An 18,453-nucleotide genomic window follows, 5' to 3' on the forward strand; every position below is an offset into this window, starting at 1 on the left:
TCCCAGTTATAACAATTTTCCTTATCAAAAACTGCAGTTGCTCATAGGGTTCTATGGTGTAATGGTTAGCACTCTGGACTCTGAATCCAGTAGTCTGAGTTCAAATCTCAGTAGAACCTTGAAACCCAACCCACTCTCAATGCTTGTTACATGGACTTATACATTTCACTGCATCAAACCAATAGATTAAAAACCACACACAGCCCAGAAAATGCCTCCTTTTTATTGGCTTCTTGGAACGAAATTGTTAATTCCCAAAAAATATTCTATGCACTTCCCTGTTAATGTATTTTTTTTGACAAATAACATTTATTTAAATCATAAATCGTAATCTTGGTCAGCTAATTTTCTAATTCATTTCATGAATTCATTCATTATTTCCCAGTTATAACAATTTTCCTTTTCAAAAACTGCAGTTTCTCATAGGGTTCCATGGTGTAATGGTTAGCACTCTGGATTTTGAATCCAGTAGTCTGCGTTCAAATCTCAGAAGAATCTTGAAACTCTACTTATGTGTGTTTTTTACATGGATGTACACATTTCACTGCATCAAACCAATAGATTAAAAACCACACACAGCCCAGAACATGCCTCCATTTTATTGGCTTCTTGCAACAAAATTGTTAATTCCCAAAGAATATTTTATGCACTTCCCTGTTAATCTACATATAAAGTACATTTTTTTTTTTTTACAAACAACATTTACTTAAATCATAAATCTTAATATTGGTCAGCTAGTTTTCTATTTCATTTCATGAATTCATTCATTATTTCCCAGTTATAACAATTTTCCTTATCAAAAACTGCAGTTGCTTATAGGGTTTTATGGTGTAATGGTTAGCACTCTGGACTCTGAATCCAGTAGTCTGAGTTCAAATTTCAGTAGAACCTTGAAACCCAACCCACTCTCCATGCTTGTTACATGGATCTACACATTTCACTGTATCAAACCAATAGATTAAAAACCACACACAGCCCAGAACATGCCTCCATTTTATTGGCTTCTTGCAACGAAATTGTTAATTCCAAAAAATATTCTATGCAATTCCCTGTTAATTTATTTTTTTTTGACGAATAACATTTATTTAAATCATAAATCGTAATCTTGGTCCGCTAATTTTCTTATTCATTTCATGAATTCATTCATTATTTCCCAGTTATAACAATTTTCCTTATCAAAAACTGCAGTTGCTCATAGGGTTCTATGGTGTAATGTTTAGCACTCTGGTCTTTGAATCCAGTAGTCTGAGTTCAAATCTCAGTAGAACCTTAAAACCCAACCCACTCTCAATGCTTGTTACATGGACTTATACATTTCACTGCATCAAACCAATAGATTAAAAACCACACACAGCCCAGAAAATGCTCTAATTTTATAGGCTTCTTGCAACGAAATTGTTAATTCCCAAAAAATATTCTATGCACTTCCCTGTTAATGTTTTTTTTGACAAATAACATTTATTTAAATCATAAATCGTAATCTTGGTCAGCTAATTTTCTAATTCATTTCATGAATTCATTCATTATTTCCCAGTTATAACAATTTTCCTTATCAAAAACTGCAGTTGCTAATAGGGTTCTATGGTGTAATGGTTAGCACTCTGGTCTTTGAATCCAGTAGTCTGAGTTCAAATCTGAGTAGAACCTTAAAACCCAACCCACTCTCAATGCTTGTTACATGGATCTACACATTTCACTGCATCAAACCAATAGATTAAAAACCACACACAGCCCAGGAAATGCTCACATTTTATTGGCTTCTTGCAACGAAATTAATTCCCCAAAAAAATATTCTATGCACTTCCCTGTTAATCCACAAAAATAAAGTACATAATTTTTTTTTACAAATAACATTTATTCAAATCATAAATCGTAATCTTGGTCAGCTAATTTTCTATCTCATTTCATGAATTCATTCATTATTTCCCAGTTATAACAATTTTCCTTATCAAAAACTGCAGTTGCTCATAGGGTTCTATGGTGTAATGGTTAGCACTCTGGACTCTGAATCCAGTAGTCTGAGTTCAAATCTCAGTAGAACCTTAAAACCCAACCCACTCCCAATGCTTGTTACATGGACTTATAAATTTCACTGCATCAAACCAATAGATTAAAAACCACACACAGCCCAGAAAATGCCTGCATTTTATTGGCTTCTTGCAACGAAATTGTTAATTCCAAAAAATATTCTATGCAATTCCCTGTTAATGTATTTTTTTTTGACGAATAACATTTATTTAAATCATAAATCGTAATCTTGGTCCGCTAATTTTCTAATTCATTTCATGAATTCATTCATTATTTCCCAGTTATAACAATTTTCCTTATCAAAAACTGCAGTTGCTCATAGGGTTCTATGGTGTAATGGTTAGCACTCTGGACTCTGAATCCAGTAGTCTGAGTTCAAATTTTAGTAGAACCGTAAAACTCAACCCACTCTCCATCCTCGTTAGATGGATCTACACATTTCACTGCATCAAACCAATAGATTAAAAACCACACACAGCCCAGAAAATGCTCACATTTTATTGCCTTCTTGCAACGAAATTAATTCCCCCAAAAAATTCTATGCACTTCCCTGTTAATCCACAAAAATAAAGTACATAATTTTTTTTTACAAATAACATTTATTCAAATCATAAATCGTCATCTTGGTCAGCTAGTTTTCTATCTCATTTCATGAATTCATTCATTATTTCCCAGTTATAACAATTTTCCTTATCAAAAACTGCAGTTGCTCATAGGGTTCTATGGTGTAATGGTTAGCACTCTGGACTCTGAATCCAGTAGTCTGAGTTCAAATTTCAGTAGAACCTTGAAACCCAACCCACTCTCCATGCTTGTTACATGGATCTACACATTTCACTGCATCAAACCAATAGTGTTCTAGAGGTGAAAAGAGTCTCAGACAGGATGATGAGCCTAAAGTTAGAAATTGAAGGGGTGATGGTGAATGTAGTCAGTGGGTATGCGCCACAGGTTGGCTGTGAGTTAGAAGTGAAGGAGAGATTCTGGAGTGAGTTGGATGAGGTCATAGAGGGTATCCCCAGAGGAGAGAGAGTTGTTATTGGAGCAGACTTTAATGGACATGTTGGTGAGGGCAATAGAGGTGATGAGGAGGTGATGGGCAGGTTTGGTGTGAAGGAAAGGAATCTGGAGGGACAGATGGTGGTGGACTTTGCGAAGAGGATGGAAATGGCTGTAGTCAACACTTACTTCCAGAAGAGAGAGGAACATAGAGTGACATACAGAAGTGGAGGTAGGAGTACTCAGGTGGACTACATCCTATGTAGACGAGGTCATTTGAGAGAGGTTAATGACTGGAAAGTGGTGGTAGGAGAGAGTGTAGCCAAACAGCACCGCATGGTGGTGTGTAAGATGACTCTGGAGGTCAGGAAGAAGAAGAGAGGGAAAACAGAAAACAAGACCAAGTGGTGGAAGCTACAGAATGAAGAAACTTGTGAGGAATTTAGGCAGAAGTTGAGACAGGTCCATAATTTTTTTTTACAAATAACATTTATTCAAATCATAAATCGTCATCTTGGTCAGCTAGTTTTCTATCTCATTTCATGAATTCATTCATTATTTCCCAGTTATAACAATTTTCCTTATCAAAAACTGCAGTTGCTCATAGGGTTCTATGGTGTAATGGTTAGCACTCTGGACTCTGAATCCAGTAGTCTGAGTTCGAATTTCAGTAGAACCTTGAAACCCAACCCACTCTCCATGCTTGTTACATGGATCTACACATTTCACTGCATCAAACCAATAGTGTTCTAGAGGTGAAAAGAGTCTCAGACAGGATGATGAGCCTAAAGTTAGAAATTGAAGGGGTGATGGTGAATGTAGTCAGTGGGTATGCGCCACAGGTTGGCTGTGAGTTAGAAGTGAAGGAGAGATTCTGGAGTGAGTTGGATGAGGTCATAGAGGGTATCCCCAGAGGAGAGAGAGTTGTTATTGGAGCAGACTTTAATGGACATGTTGGTGAGGGCAATAGAGGTGATGAGGAGGTGATGGGCAGGTTTGGTGTGAAGGAAAGGAATCTGGAGGGACAGATGGTGGTGGACTTTGCGAAGAGGATGGAAATGGCTGTAGTCAACACTTACTTCCAGAAGAGAGAGGAACATAGAGTGACATACAGAAGTGGAGGTAGGAGTACTCAGGTGGACTACATCCTATGTAGACGAGGTCATTTTAGAGAGGTTAATGACTGCAAAGTGGTGGTAGGAGAGAGTGTAGCCAAACAGCACCGCATGGTGGTGTGTAAGATGACTCTGGAGGTCAGGAAGAAGAAGAGAGGGAAAACAGAAAACAAGACCAAGTGGTGGAAGCTACAGAATGAAGAAACTTGTGAGGAATTTAGGCAGAAGTTGAGACAGGTCCATAATTTTTTTTTACAAATAACATTTATTCAAATCATAAATCGTCATCTTGGTCAGCTAGTTTTCTATCTCATTTCATGAATTCATTCATTATTTCCCAGTTATAACAATTTTCCTTATCAAAAACTGCAGTTGCTCATAGGGTTCTATGGTGTAATGGTTAGCACTCTGGACTCTGAATCCAGTAGTCTGAGTTCAAATTTCAGTAGAACCTTGAAACCCAACCCACTCTCCATGCTTGTTACATGGATCTACACATTTCACTGCATCAAACCAATAGTGTTCTAGAGGTGAAAAGAGTCTCAGACAGGATGATGAGCCTAAAGTTAGAAATTGAAGGGGTGATGGTGAATGTAGTCAGTGGGTATGCGCCACAGGTTGGCTGTGAGTTAGAAGTGAAGGAGAGATTCTGGAGTGAGTTGGATGAGGTCATAGAGGGTATCCCCAGAGGAGAGAGAGTTGTTATTGGAGCAGACTTTAATGGACATGTTGGTGAGGGCAATAGAGGTGATGAGGAGGTGATGGGCAGGTTTGGTGTGAAGGAAAGGAATCTGGAGGGACAGATGGTGGTGGACTTTGCGAAGAGGATGGAAATGGCTGTAGTCAACACTTACTTCCAGAAGAGAGAGGAACATAGAGTGACATACAGAAGTGGAGGTAGGAGTACTCAGGTGGACTACATCCTATGTAGACGAGGTCATTTGAGAGAGGTTAATGACTGCAAAGTGGTGGTAGGAGAGAGTGTAGCCAAACAGCACCGCATGGTGGTGTGTAAGATGACTCTGGAGGTCAGGAAGAAGAAGAGAGGGAAAACAGAAAACAAGACCAAGTGGTGGAAGCTACAGAATAAAGAAACTTGTGAGGAATTTAGGCAGAAGTTGAGACAGGTCCATAATTTTTTTTTACAAATAACATTTATTCAAATCATAAATCGTCATCTTGGTCAGCTAGTTTTCTATCTCATTTCATGAATTCATTCATTATTTCCCAGTTATAACAATTTTCCTTATCAAAAACTGCAGTTGCTCATAGGGTTCTATGGTGTAATGGTTAGCACTCTGGACTCTGAATCCAGTAGTCTGAGTTCAAATCTCAGTAGAACCTTAAAACCCAACCCACTCTCCATGCTTGTTAGATGGATCTTCACATTTCACTGCATCAAACCAATAGATTAAAAACCACACACAGCCCAGAAAATGTTCTCATTTTATTGGCTTCTTGCAACGAAATTGTTAATTCCCAAAAAAATTCTATGCACTTCCCTGTTAATCCACAAAAATAAAGTACATAATTTCTTTTTACAAATAACATTTATTTAAATCATAAATCATAATCTTGGTCAGCTAATTTTCTAATTCATTTCATGAATTCATTCATTATTTCCAAGTTATAACAATTTTCCTTTTCAAAAACTGCAGTTGCTCATAGGGTTCTATGGTGTAATGGTTAGCACTCTGGAATCTGAATCCAGTAGTCTGCCTTCAAATCTCAGTAGAATCTTGAAACTCTACTTATGTGTGTTTTTTACATGGATCTACACATTTCATTGCATCAAACCAAAAGATTAAAAACCACACACAGCCCAGAACATGCCTGCATTTTATTGGCTTCTTGCAACGAAATTGTTAATTCCAAAAAATATTCTATGCACTTCCCTGTTAATCTACAAAAAAAATATTACATAATTTTTTTTAACAAATAAAATTTATTTAAATCATAAATCTTATTCTTGGTCAGCTAATTTTCTAATTGATTTCATGAATTCATTCATTATTTCCCAGTTATAACAATTTTCCTTATCAAAAACTGCAGTTGCTCATAGGGTTCTATGGTGTAATGGTTAGCACTCTGGACTCTGAATCCAGTAGTCTGAGTTCAAATTTCAGTAGAACCTTGAAACCCAACCCACTCTTTATGCTTGTTACATGGACCTATACATTTCACTGCATCAAACCAATATATTAAAAACCACACACAGCCCAGAACATGCCTCCATTTTATTGGTTTCTTGCAACGAAATTGTTAATTCCCAAAAAATATTCTATGCAATTCCCTGTTAATGTATTTTTTTTTGACGAATAACATTTATTTAAATCATAAATCTTAATCTTGGTCAGCTAATTTTCTAATTCATTTCATGAATTCATTCAATATTTTCACGATATAACAATTTTCCTTATCAAAAACTGCTGTTGCTCATAGGGTTCTATGGTGTAATGGTTAGCACTCTGGACTCTGAATCCAGTAGTCTGAGTTCAAATCTCAGTAGAACCTTGAAACCCAACCCACTCTCCATCATTGTTATATGGATATACACATTTCACTGCATCAAACCAATAGATTAAAAACCACACACAGCCCAGAACATGCCTCCATTTTATTGGCTTCTTGCAACGAAATTGTTAATTCCCAAAAAATATTCTATGCACTTCCCCGTTAATGTATTTTTTTTGACAAATAACATTTATTTAAATCATAAATCGTAATCTTGGTCAGCTAATTTTCTAATTCATTTCATGAATTCATTCATTATTTCCAGGTTATAACAATTTTCCTTATCAAAAACTGCAGTTGCTCATAGGGTTCTATGGTGTAATGGTTAGCACTCTGGACTCTGAATCCAGTAGTCTGAGTTCAAATCTGAGTAGAACCTTAAAACCCAACCCACTCTCAATGCTTGTTACATGGATCTACACATTTCACTGCATCAAACCAATAGATTAAAAACCACACACAGCCCAGGAAATGCTCACATTTTATTGGCTTCTTGCAACGAAATTAATTCCCCAAAAAAATTCTATGCACTTCCCTGTTAATCCACAAAAATAAAGTACATAATTTTTTTTTACAAATAACATTTATTCAAATCATAAATCGTAATCTTGGTCAGCTAGTTTTCTATCTCATTTCATGAATTCATTCATTATTTCCCAGTTATAACAATTTTCCTTATCAAAAACTGCAGTTGCTCATAGGGTTCTATGGTGTAATGGTTAGCACTCTGGACTCTGAATCCAGTAGTCTGAGTTCAAATCTCAGTAGAACCTTGAAACCCAACCCACTCTCCATGCTTGTTACATGGATCTACACATTTCACTGCATCAAACAAATAGATTAAAAACCACACACAGCCCAGAACATGCCTCCATTTTATTGGCTTCTTGCAACGAAATTGTTAATTCCAAAAAATATTTTACGCAATTCCCTGTTAATGTATTTTTTTTGACAAATAACATTTATTTAAATCATAAATCGTAATCTTGGTCCGCTAATTTTCTAATTCATTTCATGAATTCATTCATTATTTCCCAGTTATAACAATTTTCCTTATCAAAAACTGCAGTTGCTCATAGGGTTCTATGGTGTAATGGTTAGCACTCTGTACTTTGAATCCAGTAGTCTGAGTTCAAATCTCAGTAGAACCTTTAAACCCAACCCACTCTCCATCCTTGTTACATGGATCTACACATTTCACTGCATCAAACCAATAGATTAAAAACCACACACAGCCCAGAAAATGCTCTCATTTTATTGGCTTCTTGCAACGAAATTAATTCCCCAAAAAAATTCTATGCACTTCCCTGTTAATCCACAAAAATAAAGTACATAATTTTTTTTTACAAATAACATTTATTCAAATCATAAATCGTAATCTTGGTCAGCTAGTTTTCTAATTCATTTCATGAATTCATTCATTATTTCCCAGTTATAACAATTTTCCTTATCAAAAACTGCAGTTGCTCATAGGGTTCTATGGTGTAATGGTTAGCACTCTGGACTCTGAATCCAGTAGTCTGAGTTCAAATCTCAGTAGAACCTTGAAACCCAACCCACTCTCCATGCTTGTTACATGGATCTACACATTTCACTGCATCAAACAAATAGATTAAAAACCACACACAGCCCAGAACATGCCTCCATTTTATTGGCTTCTTGCAACGAAATTGTTAATTCCAAAAAATATTTTACGCAATTCCCTGTTAATGTATTTTTTTTGACAAATAACATTTATTTAAATCATAAATCGTAATCTTGGTCCGCTAATTTTCTAATTCATTTCATGAATTCATTCATTATTTCCCAGTTATAACAATTTTCCTTATCAAAAACTGCAGTTGCTCATAGGGTTCTATGGTGTAATGGTTAGCACTCTGGACTCCGAATCCATAGTCAAAGTCAAAGACGGCTTTATTGTCAAATGTACTGCATCCATAAAGACATACAGCACAGATGAAATTGCTTTCCTCTCACCCCACAGTGCAAGCAGCATATACAAAATAAATAAATAAACGACTTAAAAAATAGATAAAAAGACAGCAATAATAAGAAGAATAACAGTAGTCTAAACAGTACAGGGAGCAATGAGATGGTTAAAGTGGCAGTTTAAAGTGACAACAGTGCTGAGAACAGTAAGTGGATGAGTTAGTGATGGCAGTCTTTGGTGAAAGTGGCGATCTGAACTGTTGTGAAAGTTTTCAGTGTGGGCTTGTAGGACGGAGTGGAGGGGCCAGAGGGGGGAGGGCAGGGAGGGAGTTGAGTGTCCTTATCGCCTGATGGAGGAAACTGTCTTTTAGTCTGCTGGTTCTGGCCTGCAGACTTTGCAGCCTCCTCCCTGATTGTAGCAGGTTGAAGTGTCTCTGGGATGGGTGTGAGGGGTCCCCTGCAATCCTGATGGCTTTGCGGGTGAGGCGGGAGCGGTAAATGTCCGAGAGGCCAGTAATAGGGACACCAACGATCTTCTCAGCTGTTTTCACAATGTGCTGCAGAGTCTTCCGGCAGGACGCGTTGCAGGCTCCGTACCACACGCTGATGCAGCAGGTCAGGATGCTCTCGATGGCCCCCCTGTAGAAGGTATGCATGATGGGGGGAGGAGCTCTGGCCCTCTTCAGTTTGCGGAGGAAGTACAGGCGTTGTTGGGCTTTCTTGGCAAGTGATGCAGTGTTTTGGTTCCAAGACAGATCGTCGGAGATGTGCACCCCCAGGAACTTGGTGCAGCTCACCCTTTCCACAGCAGCACCATTGACGATCAGTGGAGCGTGCTGGGTGGGAGTTCTCCGGAAGTCCACAACCATCTCCTTTGTCTTCTCCACAACAAATAACATTTAATTAAATCATAAATCGTAATCTTGGTCAGCTAATTTTCTAATTCATTTCATGAATTCATTTAATATTTCCAAGTTATAACAGTTTTCATTATCAAAAACTGCAGTTTTTCATAGGGTTCTATGGTGTAATGGTTAGCACTCTGGACTCTAAATCCAGTAGTCTGCGTTCAAATTTCAGTAGAATCTTGAAACCCAACCCACTCTCCGTCCTTGTTACATGGATCTACACATTTCACTGCATCAAACCAATAGATTAAAAACCACACACAGCCCAGAACATGCCTCCATTTTATTGGCTTCTTGCAACGAAATTAATTCCAAAAAATATTCCATGCACTTCCCTGTTAATCTACAAAAACGAAGTACTTTTTTTTTTACAAATAACATTTATTTAATGAATTAGAAAATGGTCAGCTAGTTAGAAAATTAGCTGAACAAGATACTATTCTGTTACACACACCTTAAAGTCCACAGAAAGTTCTCCGATCCGTATGGCCACTGTCCCTTTCCCCAGCACAGGGGCAAGCTCACCAGTCCCTGTCCACAGTTTCACGATTGCAAGTTCTAGCTGTGTTTCCACTGGAACCAGGTCAGGTTTTTTTTTTTTTTTTTTTTTTCCAGGTCAGGTTTAAAAGCCTAGCCATGGATCCAATGTCAATCAGGGTTATGCAAGGGGTCTCGGCCAGGGCAATGGCTATGTGACAAAAATCCCCTTTATGAGTCCACCACCCTCAATGACTCTGTGACGTCTGTCTTTGGCCACGGTGAAGCCCCGTTCAAGCTGTTAAATTGGGCTTGAGGCAGGGGGTAACAGAGGTTGGGACATGTGCTGTCCCCTCTACACAGGCCTGGAGTTGTTTCCCTGAACACCAGCCCGCTTTGGGCATTGCACGCTGATATTGCAAGGTTGGCCGCATATCCTGCAAACTGGAGGGTCCTGATGAGTTTAGTTCAGTCAATTTGTCAGCCCATGTCAGCATTTCTTGTCTTGAGTCTTCGTGCACCGCAGTCCTTACAACTGGACCGCTCCCAACATAGTTGTTCCCTGTTGCTGCCGCTCCTACCATCTCTCGTTCCAGGGCTAGATCCAGAGCCCTTTGCAGGCTAGAGGGGTGTGCCAGTTGTGTCTGAATCCGCAGTTTTCTGGGTCTTACGGCTCCGATAAACTGATCTCTGGCCAGTTTACAGTTTCAATGTCATTGGCCAATACACGGAGCGGCTCACCGTCATGTCTCAGTCTGTTTGCCAATGAAGTACGAAGAACACTGGATCTGCAACACTGTCCAAACTGTCGCTGTAGAGCACTGCTATATTACCAAAGCCATATAATCACCCCTTTCCGCTGGGCTAAGCAGCAGCAGGCATGTTAACGCTTCGTCTGTGAGGCACATGGCCAGCTGCAGAGCTTTAACATCCCCTGACCAGCCCGCGCTAAAAGTTCAAACCGGGCATGGAAGGCCTCCCAATCTGCTTTGCCGGAATATTTCGGAGTTTTCGCCTGGAGCTGGCCGGACAGGGCGCCTCCATCTTTGTTTACATTTGGCCTGACATCACTATATTTTGTGCCGGCGCTGGCTCCCTCACTGAGAACGGCGTCAGCGGCCAGCTCCCTGGGTGTTTGTCTCAGATGGGCTACGTGTTCTGCAGTGTGGTTCAATCCCACCATATGGTCAGAAAGACCAGCGCGATCGTCGTGCATCGCCTCCTCCGTAATTTTGGAATGAGCGTCGGATTTTCCTCATGGCTTCGCCATCTTCTCCACTGAGTTGCAATGCGCAGTGAGCACAACCAGACTAGCAGAGAGGTGAGTCAGAACTCAGAGGTTATTTTTTTTAAAGTTTTCTTTTACTTCTGACACCAATGTGGCATTGCAAAGAAAGCAGACGCTGGTTTTACCACAAACACCTGGTAAATTCACAAACAGCTCTCGTTACTATCAGCTGTTACCACGCCATACAACCAATAGAAAGACCCCAAAAAGAACAAACCCCCTCTAGTCTTGCGGCTTTTCCCCTCTCTCGCCAGGCCCGCAGTTCCCCATAATCAACAGAGCAATTTAGCATCCAAACAACAAAACATTAACAATGAGAACAGAACAAAGGGATGCTACAATACTTGTGCCAGGCACTGGGCCTAAGTTAGTCCTCCAAAATCTAGAGGTCTGTTTCTCTTTTTGTATTATCTTCCCCCAGACGTTGTAGTTTGGCTTTCATTTGCATTTTTTTATAATTCTGAGTCTGGAGGTCCCTTTTGAGGTGAATTGTCTCGTTGTGCATCTCCTCCCTGGTTCTATGGTCACATCCACCCAAAAAAATAACCACAAGCGTTGCTAAGGGGTGTGCACTGACCCATCCCAGGAGTGTTTCCTCTGGGATCACCCAAAGAAGTTTCCAGGCTCTCACTGCAGCTCTTCTGGATTTAATATTCAGACTGGAGAGGTATGGAGACAGAGAGATATCGTCCTCATTCGTTTGATGACTGCAGAATGACAGATTTCGTTCCCAATGTTCAACTGAGCAGGACGCAATGTTTAATGTTGTTTACGCATTATCTTTAATATTTATTGTTGATCATCCAAAACTCTTCTGGTGTCCTTACTGCAACTGGTTTAGTTGTCTTTCAATGAGGGGACTTTATGTTCATTACTTTCTTCATCTTAGTATTCTGCATTCTTAATGCCCACAGCTTTCTCTTTTGGTCTTGTTCCTGTATTCTGATGCCTACACTGGATGGATTGTTGTGAAATGCGTGGAATGCATAAATCAGCTTTCCAGTCCAGTATTTTGTTTTGTTTGTTTTTCCAAGTAGTTCATTCCATTAGATGTTTTACAAATCCTCTCACTTGTAAAACTTTTTCTATTGAAGCCGTTGAGTTTATGAAGAACTTTATACTTCAGGGGGGTATTCCAGAAAGCAATGTTTAAACTACCCTGACTTTAACCCTGAACTCTGGCTGAAATCCGCCTGAACTTGCTTACTCTGGGCATGTCGGTTCCAAAAGACCGGATATGAGTTGGCGTAATTACGCTCGACTTGGTAGCCCTGGGTTAATGCACGTGCACAGCAAGTACATAAAGACATTCTCAATGGATCGCCGATTTCCGGAGTCACCATGGAAACGCGTGGAGAAAAAAAGAAAGCGCTATACTTCAGTGAGACGGAGTCGGAGATTCATGATGGCGTATAAAGATTATACGTCCATCAAAAAAGTAACACGGCTGCAACATCAAAAGAAAAAGTTTCTGCTTGGAGAAAAAAGAACGGACAAAGTAAACGCAGGAGTTTCTGATCTTTTTTCCATTTTCCTTGTGACGCATATATATATATATATATATATATATATATATATATATATATATATATATATATATATATATATATATATATATATATATATATATTATCCAATTTTGCCAACTTATAATGAATTACTTGTATTGGTAACGAGTAATTAAGTCAAATTTATTCAACCTAATTTTTTATGTCAATAAAACTTAATTAATGTTTATACAACTCAAATTTACATATTTATTTAACTAAATGTCATATTACTCCAATTCAGTTAATCTTTTTCCATCATAATTTATTGTAATTCTTGAACTCTCATATGTCTAAGTTTGAGCCAGCAGATATGCTCATTTGTATAACAATAAAAAGAAAGAAACAATATTCACAGCTTGCATAACTTCATTTACGAACTTTCAGACATTATCATTACGTCACTTCATGGTAGGGGTGCTATATAATCTCATCATCCTCTCCCTCCCTCTCACTCATTGCGCAGAGACTTGACCATAGTTGGACAAAATAACTAGACAAAACACAGTAAAACAGCTAAACAACTAAACACATTTGGTCAAAAACCCACACTTACACCCAAATCCGTCCAGACAGGCAAAGGGAATGGTATCCCACAATTCCTTGCGGTGCCGAGGTAACAGCAGCACCAAAGTTACACCTACTTAATTGAATTAATTTGAATGAAAGTAAAATAACTGTCTGATAAATATGTGTTATTTTTAAGCTTACTTAACTAAAAAGAATTGATTTATCTTAACTAAAGCAAATAATTAAGTCAGATCAACAGTGTAAAAAGGTTTATCTTTCCAACATCCATACGTGGTCTTATCACCCTCTCAAGGTGGAAAAAGTATTATCTGAGCTAATTTAAAAACACAATCATTCATGTGTTCTAGTCAATTAAATGAGTTTTTAAGATGAAAGAAAGGGAATTACAATATTACAATAACTGCTTTTATTTTTCCAGTGAGAACAGCTTTTACTACAGTTCTGTACTGACTGCCAACATTCTTTCAAAAACAAGAAATGGTTTCAGACCATTTGTTCAAGTTGGTGAGATGTCTATTCAAGCAAAACAAATTAACAGTATTCTGTTTAAGGAATTTCAGAGCGAGGGAATGCCTTGTTTTTAACCTAGTTTCTACATTCTGCAGTTTATTTTCACTGAAAACCCCTCCTTAATGATGAAAACATGTTGAGTAATACAAGACAGTGACAGCAGCTGTGGTGTTGGTTTACAGACGGTGGCTCTGATGCAGAGCTGTAGGTAGTAGAGATGAAGATGTTGAGGTTCTGAGTGATGAAGATGGCTAAGATCAGGAATGGATACATCTAAGGGACAGCTCATGTGCAGTCTCAGATATAAGTGCAGGGTCCTTGTGTGCAAGTCAGAAGTGAAATAAAATCATAACATAATTTCAAACAGACAATAGACATTTTATTTTATTCCTGCAAGGTGGACTTTGCAATGATGTGCAGCCCTTCTTCCCTCAGTCGGGCCAGGGCTGGCTTATAGATCTCTTTGGTCAATGGGACCACCAAGCCTCTAGTGGTGATTTCTCCTACAGAAGAAAGACATGTGGTATGAAAGGAAAACAATTGTATACACAACTTCCATTCTCAGTCATTTGACTGAAGTTTTTATGTATCAGACACCTTAAAAAAGGCTGGAAAAATGCAATTGTTTCACATTGTGATTTTACTAACCGTCAAGGACCATACGAGAAGCAATGGCTGCTGGGTACCCTACAGTCTTGGCCATAGCGGAGAAACCGTTTGGGTCACCGTAAACCACCAGACTGATGTGTCTGGTTTCCAGCTCACCAGTTGAGTGTCTAATCCCCACATCATTTCTCATGACTACCATGTCCCGCTCAGCTTTGTCTGTCAAGATAAAGGGTATTAGCGTGTGACAGAATATTATTTGACCATTAGTATTGTAAGACAAAGAGAAAAGTCCCACCATAAGAAAGTTTGGCTTCCAGATGTTTTGCAACAGCAGCCAGAATACTCTCAGCATAAGGAACTGAGTCATCTCCAAGCATCCCAAACCTGCAAAAAGTTAACATGTATAGCTTTGAGTTTCGTCATTCCATAAGACGTGTTTCTATTACCTAGGAAATTGCACACATTGGATGTGCAATAAGAAATTCGCCTCATGGAAAAACGTCAATTTTGCAAAAACTGGAACATCCCATTGATGTTCTTTGGCTTGAACTTATTTTTGCCCTCTCAAACTAATGTGGGTCACAAAGACACGGACGGACGCAGCGACGGTGTAATGGTTACCACAAAAAATATCTGTTTCTTTTTTTTTTTTTTTTTTTTTTTTTAACTTGTCCTGTCCAACAGCTAGGCAGGCAGATGAGAGCTGAGGGCCTCTTGTGTTGGACATATTTTACTTTGACAAGAGGGGTTATTAATCTTCAGACAAACAAAAGGTATGTCTGAATAAACCCCTTTTGTAATTGAGGCCAAACTATATTAATTTCAATCATGTTTGAAAATCTTTGGTGTTGGACCGGACGGAAAAGGAAAGAAGGGAAGAAGAGAGAGAGGGGGGGGGGGGGGTGATAGTGAGAGGGGGGGGGGGGGTGAGACCATGAAGCAGCATAGAGCAGACAGGATTACTGGTTGTTTATCGTTACGGTACGGTTCAAATGTAGTACAAAAAGGGCGGGGCCTGTTCACACACACTCAAATATTATCAACACACCTGCTAGCTGCAAGAAATGTTCACATGTCAACATGTACACAAAACAGATAGTGTTCACGAACGCATACCTATGCCTTTAAACCAACTAGTGTGAAATCTTTCATTCATTCAATCATGCAAACTATTAGTGCAAAGGTGAGCTAACACCTGTGCTCAGGTGAGTGTTTATGTTCTTCTAAAATGGATGGTGGAATGTGAAAAGAAGGAGGAGGAGCGCCCAGCCACCCCCACACCCAGACCCCCGCCGCAGCGGCAGCCGGAATCCCCCCAGCGCCACACGGGAACAGGTAGGGAACAACCGCCCCCCGGGCGACCAAGACCGCCACCCAAGCCAGGGCCAGCAGGACCGCCGCGAGGCCCCCAGAGCCAGAGAGCAGGGAGGCACGGAGGGAAAGAGAGCGCCGCCCCAGCCCAGCCAGGAAAGCAGCCCCCCCCGCCGCGCCGGGAGAGCCCAACGCAGGGCGCCACCGGAGAAGGACGCCCACAGCCCCAGACGAGCACCCCACCACCACCCAGGAGTTCCAGGCATCCCCCCGCCCCAACCCCAGGTACGAGCCAGGACCCCCCAAGGGAGACCCGCTCCGCCCTCCAGGCAGCCACCCACCCGGCCCACGGTTGGTCCAGGGAGGAGCAAGGCAGGGGCCCGCCGCCCCCGCCCAGGAGGGGGGAACCCCGGGGAAAAAAGGGCGGCCCACAAGGGGTGTTGTAAATATGGCCCGACCAGGCTCGGCCACTGTTGGAAGTTTGGCGGGGCCCAGCGCTCAGGGGCAAGGACCAGGACCCACCCCTCAGGGACACGAACACCCCCGGCTCAGTTGTAATGTGAACCCCCCCACCGTGCGGAGAGAGCACCGCCGGGCCCAGGGAGCCGGCACCCAGGGGACACGGCCGCCGTCGCCAAGGGGCCCGCACCCCCCACCAGGGAAAGGGTAAGAGACAGATGGACCCAGGTCCCACCTTCCTTGCAAAATGTGTGTGTGTGCATGTGTGTTTGAGAGGGTGTGTGTTTGCATGTGTGTGTGTTTATGTTGGAATGTATATATTGAAGGGGGAGGGGTGTGTGTACTAAGGGGGGTGCAGTTAAAATTGGCGAGTAGGGCACTAAGGGGACATCTCCTGATTACTCACAGTGATGTCCCCTCACCCTCCCCACCAAGGGGCCCTAAATGTCTAAGGTGCGGTTAAAATTGGCGGGTAGGGTGCCAGGAGGACATCTGCTGCTTGCTTGCAGTGATGTCCAAACACCCCCCCTACCAAGGACCCTACATGTCTAAGGTGCAAATAAAACCGAGAGAGGGGGGGCCCACTCCATACGGCAACCATAGGAGGGGGGCCACTGCCAAGTAGCTCCCCCCCCAAGGCGCATCGCAGGCTAGACCCCCCACCCCCTCACCCTAATATGAGGTTGAAAATATCTGTTTCTATCCATGACAGCAAGCTTGAAAACATGTGAATTTATTTAACAGGTTGTAATTCAAGTTGACATTTGTGGTCATGTTTTGTCTGTCGTCATCCCATTGGATGAACGGGACCAGCTGACAAATGACAGCCAGGTGACAGGGTGACACCTTTTTTTTTAAGTTACGCGGGTGCGCGGAAATGAAAAAGACAGCTGATGGCAGACCAGGAGTGTGGAGGAGCAAGCGAGTCTCGTACTGTGGATTACCTTTCTGGCTACGTTTTGGATTACCCCAGACATTACAATTCCTATTGTTTCCCAAAAGGCTCGGATCGTTCCGGTACGAGGATCAGCGCCTGGCTCTTTGACAGGTGGAAGTGCGTTCCAGCGAGTGAAGCGTTCCAGGAGCGGCCTCCCACCAAACGCGTCAGACTGTCGAACACTTTTCTTTTCTTTTCTCATCAGACTGCGGGACTTGGGATTACACTTTGGTTTTGTGAATATTATGGTCATAGGGAAATGGGGTTTTCGTACATTGAGTGATGAATGTGATGGTTAATTGATAAAGGTTCATACACTCGCAGAATACACGGCTGCACAAACAAGCGGCTATTTGTGATTTTTTGTTGTTATTATTATTGTGCAGATTGACAGGATATTCGATGCCTCTGCCGTAGGACGGCGTTGTGACATTACCCTCACTGAGTGGAGGTTGGTTTGTTACAACGGAAAGCGGCTTCATTGCACCGAAAATGAAGCTCATCGTACCGGGAGGTACTGAATGAAGCGAGAGCCTGCCAATAAAGTCCCGGCCTCTCAGCCTGGGGTTGACAGCGATTCTGTGTCAATCAATCACTGAAGCTATTCTCAGTCCCATCGCGGATTTCTCAAGTTCAGTCGAAATAAAAACTGCTGCAACCTATTTCTTTGATATTTGCTTGGTGAAACTGCTTGATTTTCATCATACATTTCACACAATTATACAACACATTCCTTGTTTCAGTTTTACTGAGTTTGATCATTTTTTTTAGATCGTTCATTCATTCATTCCTTCATTCATTCATTCATTCATTCATATAACGTTAGTAGGCTAGGCTAGCGTCGTGGGTGAAACTGCGCACGATGCCAGACGGTGCTAATATTGTCATCCTGATTTTGGCGAAGCCATTTGAAAGTGTACCTTACGAGGAAAAACTGGCTCCAAATGGCGGTGGCCATACATGGTGATTGAATTGGCTTCATTTAGTTGGAGCCAGTTATCAGGCCTTTTCTATGGGGGACGTTACACCCAGCTGTCTTCATTAACAGTCTATGCTTTACATTCATTTAAGTTTCATGTTTCACCTTTGGTTGTATAATTGTGTGAAATGTATGATGCATTCAAATTATCCTAACAAAGGTCTGTCAATGAAAACCGCTACAGTCCATTAACATTGAATGTCTGGTCACTTTATGATGCATTTACCAAAAAGTGCAATGCTGGAGCCTCATTGACTTTGTGAAATAAAACTGTCAATCATTCCCAAAAATGTTTGACTGTTTTCACGACAA

At 40.9% G+C, this 18,453-nt stretch overlaps 1 protein-coding gene and 12 non-coding genes across 16 annotated transcripts in view; 12 read left to right on the forward strand and 1 right to left on the reverse strand.

Moving 5' to 3' along the window:
- Positions 1-47: 47 nt before the first annotated feature.
- On the forward strand, positions 48-119 carry trnaq-cug (transfer RNA glutamine (anticodon CUG)). Its single transcript has one exon. It is a non-coding gene; the product is annotated as a tRNA-Gln (tRNA).
- A 1,079-nt stretch (positions 120-1,198) lies between these two features.
- trnaq-uug (transfer RNA glutamine (anticodon UUG)) lies at positions 1,199-1,270 on the forward strand. Its single transcript has one exon. It is a non-coding gene; the product is annotated as a tRNA-Gln (tRNA).
- A 701-nt stretch (positions 1,271-1,971) lies between these two features.
- Positions 1,972-2,043, forward strand: trnaq-cug (transfer RNA glutamine (anticodon CUG)). Its single transcript has one exon. It is a non-coding gene; the product is annotated as a tRNA-Gln (tRNA).
- A 701-nt stretch (positions 2,044-2,744) lies between these two features.
- trnaq-cug (transfer RNA glutamine (anticodon CUG)) lies at positions 2,745-2,816 on the forward strand. The gene has a single exon. It is a non-coding gene; the product is annotated as a tRNA-Gln (tRNA).
- An 818-nt stretch (positions 2,817-3,634) lies between these two features.
- On the forward strand, positions 3,635-3,706 carry trnaq-cug (transfer RNA glutamine (anticodon CUG)). The gene has a single exon. It is a non-coding gene; the product is annotated as a tRNA-Gln (tRNA).
- An 818-nt stretch (positions 3,707-4,524) lies between these two features.
- Positions 4,525-4,596, forward strand: trnaq-cug (transfer RNA glutamine (anticodon CUG)). Its single transcript has one exon. It is a non-coding gene; the product is annotated as a tRNA-Gln (tRNA).
- An 818-nt stretch (positions 4,597-5,414) lies between these two features.
- On the forward strand, positions 5,415-5,486 carry trnaq-cug (transfer RNA glutamine (anticodon CUG)). The gene has a single exon. It is a non-coding gene; the product is annotated as a tRNA-Gln (tRNA).
- A 718-nt stretch (positions 5,487-6,204) lies between these two features.
- Positions 6,205-6,276, forward strand: trnaq-cug (transfer RNA glutamine (anticodon CUG)). The gene has a single exon. It is a non-coding gene; the product is annotated as a tRNA-Gln (tRNA).
- Positions 6,277-6,584: 308 nt separating this feature from the next.
- trnaq-cug (transfer RNA glutamine (anticodon CUG)) lies at positions 6,585-6,656 on the forward strand. Its single transcript has one exon. It is a non-coding gene; the product is annotated as a tRNA-Gln (tRNA).
- Positions 6,657-7,357: 701 nt separating this feature from the next.
- Positions 7,358-7,429, forward strand: trnaq-cug (transfer RNA glutamine (anticodon CUG)). The gene has a single exon. It is a non-coding gene; the product is annotated as a tRNA-Gln (tRNA).
- A 306-nt stretch (positions 7,430-7,735) lies between these two features.
- trnaq-uug (transfer RNA glutamine (anticodon UUG)) lies at positions 7,736-7,807 on the forward strand. Its single transcript has one exon. It is a non-coding gene; the product is annotated as a tRNA-Gln (tRNA).
- A 322-nt stretch (positions 7,808-8,129) lies between these two features.
- Positions 8,130-8,201, forward strand: trnaq-cug (transfer RNA glutamine (anticodon CUG)). Its single transcript has one exon. It is a non-coding gene; the product is annotated as a tRNA-Gln (tRNA).
- A 5,526-nt stretch (positions 8,202-13,727) lies between these two features.
- The window catches only part of aass (aminoadipate-semialdehyde synthase), a 40,666-nt gene continuing 35,940 nt past the window's right edge, over positions 13,728-18,453 (reverse strand). For all 4 annotated transcript variants that reach the window (XM_023955438.2, XM_023955436.2, XM_078948209.1 and 1 more), the window contains 3 exons: positions 14,751-14,839; positions 14,495-14,671; positions 13,728-14,349 (listed from right to left, as the gene is read on the reverse strand). In XM_023955438.2, the coding sequence (XP_023811206.1) occupies positions 14,231-14,349; positions 14,495-14,671; positions 14,751-14,839 (385 nt within the window). In that variant the 3' untranslated portion in view covers positions 13,728-14,230. The remainder of the gene's footprint in view (positions 14,350-14,494; positions 14,672-14,750; positions 14,840-18,453) is intronic.

This window comes from Oryzias latipes, chromosome 6 (assembly GCF_053564925.1).
Source record: "Oryzias latipes strain Hd-rR chromosome 6, Olatipes_Hd-rR_3.1".
NCBI classification, from domain to species: domain Eukaryota; kingdom Metazoa; phylum Chordata; class Actinopteri; order Beloniformes; family Adrianichthyidae; genus Oryzias; species Oryzias latipes.